This window comes from Psittacula echo, assembly GCF_963264785.1.
Source record: "Psittacula echo genome assembly, chromosome: 2".
NCBI lineage: Eukaryota > Metazoa > Chordata > Aves > Psittaciformes > Psittacidae > Psittacula > Psittacula echo.
In genome coordinates, this window is record NC_137737.1 from 54,888,806 (window position 1) to 54,904,392 (window position 15,587).

General features: G+C 36.7%; 1 protein-coding gene across 1 annotated transcript in view; it reads right to left on the reverse strand.

The window, feature by feature from the left end:
• Positions 1-7,103, reverse strand: part of LOC308216929 (sodium channel protein type 5 subunit alpha-like) — a gene marked incomplete at both ends in the record, with an annotated part of 32,880 nt that extends 25,777 nt beyond the window's left edge. Inside the window, 6 exons of the mRNA XM_080609631.1 lie at positions 1,183-1,404; positions 2,061-2,152; positions 2,968-3,096; positions 4,660-4,767; positions 5,729-5,847; positions 6,849-7,103. Of these exons, the coding sequence (XP_080465757.1) occupies positions 1,183-1,404; positions 2,061-2,152; positions 2,968-3,096; positions 4,660-4,767; positions 5,729-5,847; positions 6,849-7,103 (925 nt within the window). The remainder of the gene's footprint in view (positions 1-1,182; positions 1,405-2,060; positions 2,153-2,967; positions 3,097-4,659; positions 4,768-5,728; positions 5,848-6,848) is intronic.
• Between the last annotated feature and the right edge of the window lie 8,484 nt (positions 7,104-15,587).

The following is a 15,587-nucleotide window of genomic DNA, read 5'->3' on the forward strand; positions in this document are numbered from 1 at the left end:
TGTGGGAAAGTCACCTAGCTTTCATTAAACCTGTCTGGGCTCTCCTATTCTTTTTACCATCATTGCAAATCACCCTGAATCCAAGACGCATTTTGTTTCCTATTTCTTCAACTAAATGCTAAAGGAACTTCGCATTTTTAGCCAAATTTTGTCACACGTATGGTCTCCTTTGTGGTATTCCAGCCACCACCTGGTTTCTTTTGAAGTTTGCTTTCAATTAGGAGTTTTACAACATTCTGTGTATATAAATGACTTTGTTCTTAGACACACTTTTTGGTAGGTGCAAGAGTTTGTTGCAAAAGGTTTTTTCTCAAAAATCTTTCATACAAAGTCTTTCTCCCTCGACTATGAAGTTATTAGAGAAATCCTGTCTGAACAAATCTTTTACATAGGGTGTGCACAAACAGCAATCCTGTGTGGCTTTTTTACGTATTTCAGCATTTCTCCTGTGAGAATGCTTCTCTCCTTGCATGACTACTGCTATGTCTGAACTCGCTGGAGGAGAATTTCTTCAGTGATGAAGCTTTCTTTCTTCATATTTTTGGCATAGACGTTGGTTTTTTTACATTTTTTCATGTATATTGAGGCTTTTCCTTTAGCACAAGGATTTTTCCTACTGAATTGCATCTTATAGTTGCTGTTCCTCTGAGTACGGTTTGGTGCATTTTCGGTTCTCTGCTCTATGCTTCCATCACCAGCCTTAGTTGTATACATGAAAGATGTATATTGTAGATATAGAAGACATAAAAAGAAGATGCATAGGATGTTAAGAAGAATGTAACTTTGACTTTTAAAAAAATTCCTCTGTTTCAAACTGAGGACTAATTAACTTGGCAGCAAAATGATCATGTACAGGTTCTTCTGCATGTAGTAGAAGGTGAACTTTGGGGAATTACAGCAGAGAACGAGCTAATGCATTTTTCAGTTATTGCTATATCATTCTGGGAAACAGAGCTGGACATTACTGGAAAATTTAGGAGTGCTATTTCTTACAATGAAAGGAAGGGATGCACGCCTGGATGCCTGCAAGCTGCTCTGGCAATCTGAAGGCCATTATCAGGTGGTTACTCATCAAAATATTAGCTACCAAAACATCAATATAATTTACAGCAGTGGTTATGCGTGCATTCATAAAAAAAATTTTTTTCTTTTCTAAAAAAAGAATTAAGGAGGAAAAGTTACCTGTGTCATTAGCAAACATTTCATAGGATTCCCACGTTTTGTTAAGGAAATAAGGTATTTTACTGAACTCTGTAGAGTTCCTGACACACTTTTGTCTTAGAATGCCCTTAAAAAGCTGGAGGCCAATGAGAGCAAAGACACTCAGGCAGAAAACAGTCAGGATCATCACGTTGGCAAGTTTCTTAACAGACTGAATAAGTGCCCCCACAATGATCTTGAGTCCTAGGAAGACAATAAATGAAGAAAAATCAGCATGAAAAACTGAGATTCTTACATCATGCTTGATTAGAGATAAAACAGTATGTAGCAACCAAAGTAACAAAATTACTGGAGAATAGATGGCAAATATATTTGCAATGCAAGTGTAGTTTAGATAACAGAGATTAATATGAAAAACATATTTTTCCCCTGATTTGATTGACCATAAAATTTCAAGGTGTTCCTCTAATCCCTATAAAATATTTAGGTAAGGGTGAGGAACCTGAAACAGTCCAGTTTTTCTTATCCAGAAAGAGTAATATGCGTAATTCAAAAGAAATTTAAAAAAAGAAATTTCTAACACTGATAATCTGTGAAGAAACTGGAAGCACTGGAAACAAGAATGAATATGATCAAAAAGATCTGAAAGAAAATACAGAGACAATCCACTGGTTCTTAATTTGTATTTCATCATGAGAAAGAGTTTACTGGCTTTATCATTAAGAGAAAAGTGCAAAGGAAACTGTTTTCCCAGGGATGATTTAATATGGTTAACAGTAAAATCTGTTCAAAGGAAAAAAATAATAATTAAAAAAAAATGAAAGGCAAACCCATTTTTTGATTGGTGCAAAGAATCAGTTGTAAGTAGCAACAAATATTCAGCAAATACGGTTTCTTACCTGGAACTACTGAAATGGTTTTCAAAGCTCTCAGAACCCTGAAAGTCCGAAGAACTGACACACTCCCCAAGTTACTAAATGCTCCCACATACCTGTAAAGTCAGGACATTCTATGTCAAGTGGTTGAAGTTGAGTAAACCAGGCAATTATTTTACAGTGTTCATTTTGAACTGTCAATCCGTCTGAGTATATTTTAAGTATTAATAAACTACATATCTAGGATTTGTCTGAAGACTTATAAAATAGAAATCTGTTTCTTGATTATTAGAGTTTCCTTATGAGGCAGCTCTTGGCTTGTGCACAACTGCTTTTGTGTCAGCATCTTAAGTATCATGCATTTGAAATATAAACAAAGATAACACTTAAAATAATCCATTTCAGGTGGAAACACTGGCTGAACTGGTTTGATCTCCCATCTGTAGGTGCACCTAACCAGTATAAAAGCTTTCTAATTACCACAAACTGAAGCTCAAACTGTGATTTATGGAGGCAAAAAGCACAAATTTAATCCACCATCGTGGTGTCTATGCATACTACTTTATTATCTAACTTACACTTCCATTCACAGGACTAGTATGCTTGTATTTGACAGCCCTGCTATTATATTTTTCTGATTGAAATGTACCCATTCCTGTACACTCACCACAGAGTGTACCTTACGCTAAACACTCACCACAGAGTTATATCTTACTCTAAACTGTTCTACTCCCATCTTGAAAGACTAACGCATTGTTATACAGTGACTAATAAAACAAGGAGAAGAGTCAATGTCCTAGATAGTTTCAGATGCAATTAGAACCCGTAGGTTGGTTTTTGTACTTCAGACAGCCTTTTGCACTGTACCAATAAGACACTTCAAACAGAACACTTCAAACAGGTAATCCATATTTTATATATTCCCACTTACGCCATGACAATAACACTGAAATCCAACCAGTTCCAGGGATCTCGAAGGAAAGTGAATTCATTTAGACAGAATCCTCTTGCCAATATTTTTATCAATGATTCAAAAGTGTAAATGCCAGTGAAAGTAAATCTAAGGAAAGGAGAAAAGTGCCAAAGGAATACAGCAATATTAGCAATTAACAGAAGAGACAGTCAGACTATTTTATTGTCTAAACCAAAACCCAAACCAATGCTGCAGAGAAGCGATGGAAAGGTGGCTGTCGGTTTGAGTGTATTCTATCAGTATCTGATTCCCATGGAGTTTGAGACAGTAGTTGACCACAATCTATACATGGCTATTACTGTGCATGCCTGTAACATGGTTTTTTGGCATTCCACAATTTTTTTTTAAACTCTTTCATGTGAATCCCCATAATTTGCTCTTAGCTACTTGCTAAAATAAAAACTCTAGCTAACAAAACTCTAAGCTGCTTGCTAAAATAAAGATCAAAACTTGTTGTCTTCCTCTGGTTTCTAGTGGCCAAGTGGATGTATGATATGTTGTGTAATATTTACTTCGGGCACACAGCATCCATTTCTGTGCAGGATGCTTGAAACACTTAGATAAATGTAAAAGTACAGGATTTTCAATTTAAGGTGGCAATTATTCTTATTAATGGAAAATTATCAGTAAAAGCTCTTCTGTACTTACTGAGTGCACTTATTTCAGCAAGGCAGCAATCTCCCTACAGAATTTGAAAGGCATTTATTCGGTAGTCAGCAAATGCACTAAAGAAATTTGGATGTAGTGCTTCCCTTTTCATTTAGAAAGAAGTATTCTGAAATTATTATTGAAATGCATTTGAACTGTAGTTTTGATGCCAACAGCAGCTGCAACTCTTATCTAATCTTTAATGCTCTCATAGGTAGTGAGATACCACAGCATCTTCTGGAGATATATATATCAATATCATACTTGCAGAGGATTTGGCATTCACAACTGTTTCAGCATCATATAACATGAGACAGGAACAATTCCAGACCTTGTTTTTAAAACTAAATACTTTGGAACCTTGTCCTTTGCATTAGGTGTTAGAATTATTATATTCTAACATCTTTATGCCAAATAGAAAAAATGAGAGCTGAAATAAAATTTAAAAAAAGTAAAAACATGTAATTATCCATCTTAAGTGTTACTACAAAGGCACAAGATTTATTGTGACTTAACATTGCAAATGCTGGCAGTGCTGAAGATAAGAGCTTTACTTTCTAACAGTGTCCTGCAGGCCAGGAGCTTTTGGCAGAATGTTTTATTAGATCAGAACTCAACATTTCAATATTATTAACAAGAATTTTAAGAGAAAGCAGCTCTTGATGTGCTTCATGAACATCAACAATGGGAAATGTGTCTGGATAAAGAGCAATTAATTAGTGAGTAACTTCTGGAAATGGGATAACAAACTGGAGCAGTAGGGCAGACATGAAGCTAGTTCAGCATTGGAACTTTGCCTACACTTACTCTCTCCTACAACACCACAATTATCATAGATATTGAGTTTAAAGAGAAAAGTACTCCCTCAAAGAAAAACAGATGTCTTAAGCAACTGTCCTTCTAAATCCCCCACCATCTTGTGTGAAAGTGGCAAGATAAATCTCAATAATTCAATATAAGTACAGAATTAAAAGGCGTACATACCCACAGATAGATACTTACTCAACATACTTGTTCCACGAAGGAGACGGGGAAGCTTTAGAGGACTCGGTCAGAGCCATGAATACACAATTAGTTAAAATAGTGCACATGATAAACAAAGTGAATAATGTAAGTTGTGGGAGTGAAGGCAAAGAATATGATATTGATTCAGAAACATAAGTAAATATTCTATCAGTCATGGGCATAGTATCTGGTTCTGAGTTTAGAGCTCTCCATTCCCTCAAAAAATCTGCTGCCTTTAGCTTCAAGCGTTGCCAAACTGTCATAAACCCTGGAGCTGGACCACTAGTGTTGAAATGACAATATCAGCCAACTTCCTGGCCAGGGAAGGTCTCAAATGAGATTTGGACCCACTGCAGGTAACTCAGCATCACAGAGTCAGGAGATGGCTGGAAACCTAAAATCCACACAGGGATACAGCAAAGAGCACTGGGCCTGATTCAGCCCCAAGCAACAGCTCTGGTCTCACTTCCCAGTGCCAAGCTGCAGAAACACACTAGTGATTCCTTGCCCCTAAATCTGATGTATGAGGCAGGGTCTATATTACCTTTATGTTTCAAGAGCATTCCCTGCAACAGCACCCCTGGAAATTTTCACTTTCATATACCCAAGATATATTTTTTCAATCCGATTTCTTAAAGCAGCTAAATTTGCATAATTTTTCTTTTCTTAAACTGGCCAATGGTTGATCAGCTTTGGTACATGAGTTGAATTCCTACAGTTTGAGTAAATGGAAGATGAGAAAGAAGATAGACATCTTGTTCATCTTCTCAGTGAGAAAGGCTTCAGCATGAGGTACTTGTTAATGAAACATCAGGAAGTCAACATCAGAGATCATTCTCAAAACACGTATCTGTAGAAAAATCAGGCTTCCATACTCCCAGTTCTCACTATTTATTTCTGAGTAGCACAAAGGCAACAAGTCAATAATAATTTCTAAGGTAATTCAAAATTAGAAATCATCTGGAGTGAGGAAGACTAAATTAATTCAATGCTCCAAAATACATAAGCAAGGGATAACATAGGGGTTTGTAATTAGGAAGAGGAAATGAAGCCAACAAAAGGATATGAATGTACTAAAATTTTAATTGCTGTTCTTCGAATTGGATGGAAAGGACTGAGGATCCACAAGGCACTTGTAGCAGTAAATCTGAAGATTGTTTTCTTCTTGTTTAGCACTATGAAGATCTTAAAAAAAATATAAAGAAACGTGAAGTTTTCAGGAAGTTGAACATAGAGCATACTTTTGTGCCATATCCTGTTGCATCAGTAATGAGCAAGAGCTTGATTTTAACTTTGATGTTTGTTGACTGTTTCTGATACTTTGTAATATTTGCTATCCTTTCATCAAAGTGATGAAAGATTTAATACCCATTAACTGTGAAGCTCTAAAAAAAAAGAATCTCAGCAGGAAATGCTTTTATAAACCTTAGGACTTGTAAAGAGTTGTGCACAGAACTAATCTTGCTTATGACTACTCTCTCAAATAGAACCTCCCATTGAGTCAAGATAAACAGAGGTGGAAGGAAGTACTGCAGCCTTTAACATTGTTTGCTGTTGTTGACAGTGATCCTCTAGCTGTAAGACTGTAGAAATTAGTTCAAGGTATCAACCATTTCTCAAGCAATAAGCATAATTTCCAATGGATTAACCCTCATTTTCTCTGTTCTTTATTGAAAATCAAATTCTTCAATATTTCATAACTAGAATATGGAGCTTGAATAAGTAGGTTTCAAGGATTCATCAGCAAATGTCTTAAAATGTTTTTATACATACGTGATCATTTATTGTACATGTAAGTGGAGCATAACCACTGAGATAGAAAGGAACATAGTTTCAAGTCATGGCATTTAAGAAAATTTACAAATTATCATAATTTCTTGTAGATTTGACTCAGCCCACCCTTTTCTTCCTTTATCCACTTTATTTTTTCTGCTTCCATTCTGATTCAAATGTTAATCAAGTTCATACTATTTAATTCCTATGATTCAAAATTAAGCTTTTCTAAAGAAGATTACAGCATGTCATTCAGCTGTGCCAACTGCACGTGTTATTATAATCTAGAAAGGGATGATAATTTTTCCAAAGGGATGTAAGCAAAACAGTTGAATAGATCATTCACATAAACTCTTCTTAGCAACACGGTAAGACAAACTGAAATGAAAGAAAGCATCGTGGTTGGCTCTAACCTTACGATCTTTGTAGTATGGGTCAAGATCCTCCAATGGCTCCCCAATGAGCTCTGGAGGAGGATTTCCATAGAGAGCTGGTAACTTCTGGAAAGCTTTTAGGTCAAGTTGAGGACGTGGTTTCTCCTCAGGTTTTTGGTCCACAGTATTTCTTCGACAACTCTTCCTGGCAGCAATCCTCTTTTTGATGGCAGCCAAGGATTCAGAAGTGAACTTACGGAAGTTGTTGGTACCAGGTAGTAAGAACTCGGCCATTTTTCATTCTTCTCTTCCTGTTACTAATTCTGTTCAAATAATAGAAACAAGTAGAAAGAAAATCAGATAACTCCAAAATAGGTAAGTTAAGAAAATTAAACAACTGGTTGCCCATGCGTGGCTAGTAACGTAAATTTCTGAGCCATCAGCTTCTAAAAAGAAAAAAGAAATAAATGATCAATAGCTATTTCAGTGAGATGCCTGGGATGTGGGCAGACCTCTGTAAATTTCAGAGTGCCTTATTTAAGAGTCCTGTTTTCCTGAATGCTCTTGAGTTATTGTTCGGAAAAAAACCCTAAGGTACTGATTTAACACAGTATTTGGAAACAGGACAATAAAACCCAAACTGCAGTAACATTGAATATGTGAAAGGTGTGTCAGCAACAGAAGGACCAGGTATTAAATTAACTAGTGCAGAGTAAACACTCAGGTCGATAACGCATCCTGGTGGTGTTAGCATAGGAATGTGCTGCGTTCAAGCATCAGATTTAGCTCATGACCTGTCGAGTCAGTACTGACTGACCCAGCGGTCAGAAATGCTTGATCTGCTAAGTATCAAGCATTAATTTTATGCCCATTTGTCAGAACAACAAAAGTGAGATTACACTAGGAAAATACTTTGCATTATTTAATGGAGAATTTTGGTCAGGTATTGGACAGTATCTGTATAACTAAAAGCAACCTGAGTCCATACTTGGCAGTATAGTGAATCCAACCTTCTACCTTAACACTGAAAAACAAGCCCATGAAATGCACATATATTGACAGTGAAAAAATAGAAAATGATACACAGAGTAGGATGATCCAGACCTGTATCCTTGCACTAAACTCACTCAGAAGCTCTATAAGGAGATTTCTCTAAAATATTTCCTTTGATTATGACCTCTAGGAAGACACTGTTGATTCAGCACAGTCACGGAGCTACTGAGCCAGTGCAATCCCACCTGCACACTGTGACTGAAGGTAGAGGACATCTGATAGAGGACTTTACCCAGGGTGGATCAACATTGACTATGCATAGATTGCATTAGAAGCACAAGGCCAGGTCCTTCCGTCCAGAAGCTGCCACCACCACTTCAACGTGTCCTTCAGAGTTTACACCATAACTAGCAGTCAGATCTTGGAAAGTTTAAGACATCCTTGCAGAACAACTGCCCAATGGCCTGTTCTTGCACCTTTCCTTTCCAGGCATTATATGCAACATCCCAAGAAGAAACAAAATCTGAATCAAGAGGCTTTGTTTTACTGAAGATAATTTTACCACATGCGTGCTGACTCCCTGTATCTTCCCCTTGCCATGATGTGCCACTTCACTTCTCCCCAGATACAACATGATTTCAGTTGTCCTCACACTGCTGAACTGTATGAAACCATTGCTGTGAGAACAACAGCTGGAGGTCAGTGACAAAACTAACTGCAGTGGGATCTCTGTATTTTTGCAGTCTATCTGCTTCTCCTATTAAATAAGCACACAAAATTAGAAATATGAGAAGTAACCCTTGCTTCCATCACAAATTAGCAATATTAATGGAACAGAAATAGGTATTCAAGCAAGAATATTCATTATTTTACTTTTTTCAAGGTCAAGCTAACAATCTGAAAGCTATGCATGGTATCATAGCAAAAATGAAAACAGTAACATCCACTCACAAGTTTTCAAGTCTTCAGCTCACCAAAGTGGTATTTGCTTTGTTGACGCTCAGGGTAATTTAGATGTTGTGGTATCAGTAATGAGAGCTGTGAATGATGCATGAAATGACACAATTTCTGTGCAATGCACAGAGGGAATACAATAATTACTTTATTCTGCTGTGTGCCAAATCATTTAAACATACCCATCCTGCCAACACAGCACTTCCATAAAAGTCTACCTAATCTCAGAAGTTCACCATTACAATTCTGGTTTTGTTGCAGATACCTTTGTGGGTTTATCTTCTCTCTTCCGTGAAACAATCTTTCAAATCCCAGAAAAGAAACTTTGGTTGTCACACTGTTCTCCCTTAAAAGTGCTAGAAGGCAGAGCAAAATCTGGGAAGACAAGGGGTGCCGGCTAAAACCAAGGGTGGGGAAATAAAAGGAAGCATGAAGGCACACAATTTGCAGGTCCTTGGCTGAAGTTGGGGACCAGGCAGAGGAGTCTTTCCTGGTGGTTTTAGAAATTGCTCCACCGGTGAACAAACATTAAGGAAAGGAAACACAGTGCTGTGCTTGCTGTGTCACACATCAGTGACAAAATGTCCTTTGATAGAAGGTGCAAGTCATGGAACAGAAGGCTACAATACACTTTTAATTCATGGGCAATTCTGATCTACTCAGCCTAGTCCTGAATAAAGTCTAATTATTATTAAAAATAAAGTAATCCAGAAAAAGTGTTCCTGATTCATTCAAGCATCTTTAAAAATAGCCCCAAACTAATTTCTGTTACTCATAGTCTAAGGGAGGATAGCATGCAAAGTACAGCTGAGATGTGTTTAGGTTTTTATATGACCAGGGCTGGATTTAGCAATTTGACCAAAAGAAGCTAAAAGTGTTAATGTAAAACCATTTTTGCCTTCTATGTCACAGAAGCAACAAAGTAATTTTGTCCTTTTCTCTAGACTTGAAATATCTGAAAAATAGATTGATATTTAATATCTCTTCAAAACGAAAAGTTTTCTTATCCTTTGACTGAGGACCAAAGAATGCTAAATTAAATCATCATGATTGAATAATAATAATAAAACCCAAAAAGTATTTAGGATTTTTTTTTTAGCTGTCAAACGTATTTCCTATGAATTATTTGTCAAATATCAAAATGTGTAGCTAGATGGCTTTCTAAAGTAAGGCTGCTTTCTTCCAAATGTGTTTTCCTCTTTAGGAATATTCATTGTGACAGACTGGGAAACAAGGTTATTGTCGAAGATGTTTTCTCTCCTTTTCTTGTTACTGCAATCACCCAATTCAATCCTCAGTTAATGAGTAAAAGTTGTTCTCAATTATTTGATTTCCTGGCTTCATGATGTATTATGGAGAGAGGTGAGAACTTGTTGACATTTACTGTGATCAGCATGACCAAGGTAATTAGAATGATCAGAGTGGCCAGGATTACCTTATTACTTTTTTTTTTTTCTCTTTAGCTCGGAGGATTGCAATTCTTGTCTGCAAAAACTGTCCTTTTGGTTTAAAAGGGCTTTCATAATATGCACAGAAATTATCTCTTAAATAACTGCATAAACAGTTGTTTCAAGACAGTAAATAGAAAGCCTCATCCTTTTGAAACAGCAGAAATGTTATTAATGTCTTCAGTGTAGTTGATTTTTTGTACACTTTTGCATCTTATTCAGTGATAATATCTCATAGCAAAGTTAGGGACTCTAGACTGATCCAGCTACTTATAACTCCAATAACTAGTTTGGGAGTCAAATCCATCAACATAAACTTTGGAAAAACTTGTCAAACTGCATCACCCAAAGTTACTATGGTATACTTGGGCTGTGTTGCACCTTTCTACATCTAAATTACCAATGTAAGACAAGTTTTTCTGGAACCAAATGAGAAAAGATTGAGTTAACAGCAATTTAAAGCTTCTGTAGAACTGTTCTATACTTTCCTCAAAAACCTTTCTATATTTTAAGGCAAATAATTAAACCAAACCAAACTGACATTACATTAATGATCTTTAAAACTTGTATGAAAATAACTTTGATATATTAATGCATGTAAATTTTTATCATAGAATAATTCAGGTTGGAAGGGAACTCAGGAGATCTCTAGTTTAACCTACTCCTCAGAATGGGTCAGTGATGAGGTCAGGGCTTTATCCAGGCAAATCTCCAAGGCCAGAGACTGCACAACCTCTTTGAGCAACAGTACTTGACTGTCTCAATCCATTTGGACTCCTTGATGTTTTCCAGTCATGCCCCTTGCCTCTTGTCTTCCAACCGTGCAGCACTGTAATAATAAAAAATAAAATATTGCATTAAGTTGAAAGCTACAAGGCAACCCCTCCTCCCCAAAATGTCTATATAAGGAAGACAAATATTACACCTACTTCAGCTCATTTAGTCTACCTATTTATGCAGCTCACAAGAAACATCGTACAGGTCTGAATAACACCATCCAGTGTAGCACCATTGAGATTGCCATGGAAAACAATGATCAGAGTATTTGCTCATTAGTTTTCGACCTTTAGAATACCACATCATACCTGAATTGTGCTGCAGCACCATCCTTTGAATATTCCAGGTTCAACCCGAAAACTTGCCTACCTTCCTTAGACAGCATGGCTGAGAGCTCCAGTTGTCTGAGTCTCCCAGCATGGCATCTGAATGAGATGGCAACAGCTGGTATAGCTAGCTCATACTCCCTTTGCAGTCAACAAAACCAAGGACATAGACCAGACAAGCTAATGATCAGTAAACACAAAGATTAAGGCACAATGAAGAGTGCCGAAAAATGCAACTGGTTTTTATCATTGCCTATAAAAGGAAACTTGGTATGAGATAAATCCCACCTTTTCAATCTAGGATTCACAGCTTACAGCTCCACAGAACTGGGGAATGAAGGCAGCAAACCGTAGATTTGTAGCAACTGGAGACTGACAAAACAGTTTACCTGATACATCTGGTAAAAGACCTGATACATCCTGTTAGCATTCATCCAGAAAGCTCCTTTGGGTGGGATTCATCTCACCTCACTGCAGACACCTCAGAGTTAGACAGCTACATCTCTACCAGCCCTCCAACAGCCTGCTTTTCACATTCTTTCAGAATGAAATGAATCACATCTCAGAGTTCCAGCTGACTACAACTGACCACCTGAGATATCTCAAGTTAGGTGAGATTAATTCAACTCTGCATCCATTAGGCCTACTCTTCTTGCTCCCTCAACTAAGGGACAACTGCTAAACTTTCAAAGATTAATAATACAGTCAGAGGTAGAACTAGGCAAACACCATTAGTCACCATCAGACTGTGAACACGTAAAAATTCTAGGATTGCCTTATATTACATTGCTTCCTTAATGACTACTTACAGGACAACCCTTCTTAGCAATTAGTGAAGTGTTAAGTCACATTTTCTTTTACATAGTAAAGGTGGACTGATTTTCAGCTACTTTGCTATCATAAATTATTTAAATCTGTGCAGAGATTACTTTCTGAAAGCCTTGAGCAGTCAACTGACAAGTTGTCAAATGGCCAATTGTAAGTACTGAGTAAGTTAAGAAATTCTGTGGCAACATAGGAATCTGAAAGAAAAGAGCTGAAAAGCTTTTAATGACCACAGATTAGTCCATTGCTGCAGCAGTTAGTATGTTAGATATAACCAGCAGAGTTATTAGCATAAGCTCATCAACTTTAGCTGGTAGCTTTGGTGTGCCCAAGGAAATAGCCAAACCATGGAAACAAACTGCTGGTCAACAAGAAGTGCAAAGAGTTCTGAAGTGGCCACAAGAAGATTGTGAACACCAATAGTAAATGCAATGACAGTAAAGTCTGAATTGAGTAATCATCAGGAAGCATTCCCTACCTATCCCTGTAACTAAGGATAGTATAGGTAGCCAGAGGACAAAGACAGACTGATGGAAAACTCCATGACCCAATATCACGATTCTGAGCCACCTCTCCAACCTCTGAGGAACCCAGGGAGCAGAGAAGACCCCAAGGAACCCCACAGCCCAGGACTATGCATGGCACAGCTGGAGCTGCACTACAGGAAAGTCACATAATAAAATTGCATATATCTGTGATCAAAATCTGATGATATCAAAGCCCATTGATCCTCCACACTATGGTGACAATTGCAGACACCTGAGATAATACTCTCCTTCCTATGCTGTTACCAACAACATTGACCAGTGGTTGGACACAGATGACAGGGCAATAAAACTCAGGTTTGGAGTTATAGAAAAACAGAGAGTCACATTAGGACTTAATCCTCTTCTTAATTGAATGCTACATGTGCTTAGAAACCCTGCGTTAAATGGAATATATCTTGATTTAGAAGTGCCCTACCAAGAAATACCAGCTGGTCTGAGGGCAGATTTAAGAAGGATGGCCAGACCGTGTGAGTTTCTTATTTTTCAGGCCCAAAGTGAGGAAGAGGAGGAGCGAAAGGAGGAGGAAGTGAAATTCATTCATTTCAGCAATCTGGACAGGGTGGGTCCTGCCAAAAGGGTAACAGTGTAAGGAAGGAACACTGTGCTGCAGGTCACATTTAGCAGACAGTAGAGGGAAAAGTTGTGATTTTTAGTTGCACATTTCTCTATAGTGCTATACTGAACCATCTGCAGATTTTATGGATATTCAAACTTTGCAGCAAACAGAGGGAATTTGAATTCTCTTCACCCTTAAGGAACGAGAACTAAGCTCTCGCCACCTCAGATTTACAAGAGGCTAAAGGCACTTAAGTAAGACTTGCTGCAATTGTATTCACATAGCATTACTAAATGGTAACTTGGGTGTTTTTGTATTTGAGATTTAGGGCTCTAAAGGCAAGACTGCCAGTATGTCAGATTTTTTTCTTGCTACATACAAGCAGCGTTTCAAATACAGTTAATATGATTAACGGTTCTATAAACTTTTAGCTTATATTAATTAGAACAAATGAAAGCTATAGAAACTCAGAAATACGTGGATTGGATTTTGGACAGACACCATTAACAGAAAAAGCACTAAAAGTATCATAGATTTGCCACTTTGTAGTTCTGAGGATTGGTTTAATCATGTACATTTTGATACAGAAATGTCTCTTAGCAGCTGAATATATGCTTTAGAGGACAAAACTTTACATAGAACATGAGAAGCCTTTTTTCCCAAAGTCATAAGAAAAGTCAAATGGTCAATGAAATAAAACCTGGAAAAAAACCCTCAAACCCCAAACAAAAAACCAACACACCCTCCTGTTAATAAAAAACATTGAGGAAAGTTTTGACATTTAAGTTCTTAAATAAACAAAACTAAACTATCTTGAGTATACAGTCTAAATCTTAACTTTGATTGCCAGAAGTTTAGTGATCCCACAAATTGTATGAAATGTACAAATTAGTCTTTTGTCTGCCACATTTTTCTACACATAAAGTTTTCTAAATAAATTAAAATGTATCTAATCAGAAGTCAGTTTTGAACAACCCATTCGCATTAGATATGTCACTTAATAATGTCATTTAATAATGACAACTAATGTCACTCTTAGGTTTCTCACTTTTCATTATGACCTTCACCTTTTTCCTTTTTCATCCAGAAAGAAATCCAAATTTCAAAGAACTTTTCCCTACTGATGTGGGAAAGTTTCAGGTCAAGTGAAATAATTACAAAGAAAATAAAAACGCAGTACAGAAAAAAAATCAAAACCTAAGAAACAAGGTAAAGGAGCAGTACCAGTACCATAGGGAGAACCTCAGAGCACTTGTTTCTGTTAGGGCTCTGTACAAGTTACCTCCCCAGTTTATCATCCTTATCATCTTAATGAAACACCTTTGCCTAATGTACAGCTCTATTCCACTTAAAATTTTCTTTAGAGGTTTACCTGTTGTCTCTGTGGTGATCTAAACACACTTAAGTCACTGATAGCAGATAAAATCTATTGCACTTCTTCCAATGCAAACCTGAAAACTTTAATCTCTTTTGCTCCATCAAACAGATTTATTTCTGTGGGTTTTAAAAGACTGTCTTTTCTATTGTCAATTTACCACCTAACAGCCAAATTCTCCTCTTGATCACATCATTCATTAAGTTACTTTGCAATCAGTATTCACTTAATTTGCCCCACACTTTATCTTGATAAAAGCATTCACCAAACACAGTCCAGCATATTCCACACATAAAACAGATTTCATTACTTAAAAAAATGCATTTAAAATAAGATCCATTCTTCTTCAGTCTCAAAAGCTAAATGTTTATCTGTATCAGAACAATGTTACTAAGCATAAACCTATGCAAAAGAGTAATGTTATAATAATGTTATAAAACTTAAGGTTACTGAATTTTTTCTGTCTTTACTTTGAAATAAATATTGTAAGTAAAGAATTTGAACTTTCTATATAAAATATATATGTGCCAATTTCATGCACAGAAAAAAAAACTTCCTTATAAATGTATTCACTCTTCTGTGCATTATTTTTGACCCCAGTAGTTAACTCATTTCAGCAAAATAATAGGTCAAAACATAGTGGAAACTCCTGTGCAAACATATTGCACTGAAGGGAATAACAATTTATTTTCCCCCACTTCCATTTTCTTTTACATGCCACTCACTTAGAAAAAAAAGTTCCTGATCAGGTTCTTTAGTGTTTTTAAAGTAAATAAAAGGTCACTGAATCCTACAGAAGACCCTTCCACAAACCACCATTTTTCGTAAAGAAAGTGCAATAAACCACAGGACTTACATTATTTACCATTCCCTCTAAGTGAAGATTCAAGGAGTCACTTCTTTCTGTGCAAGAGAAACATATCTCAGCCCATTTATCGCCCAAGAAACAGTTGGATAGAATTCCTCACTGCCTTCA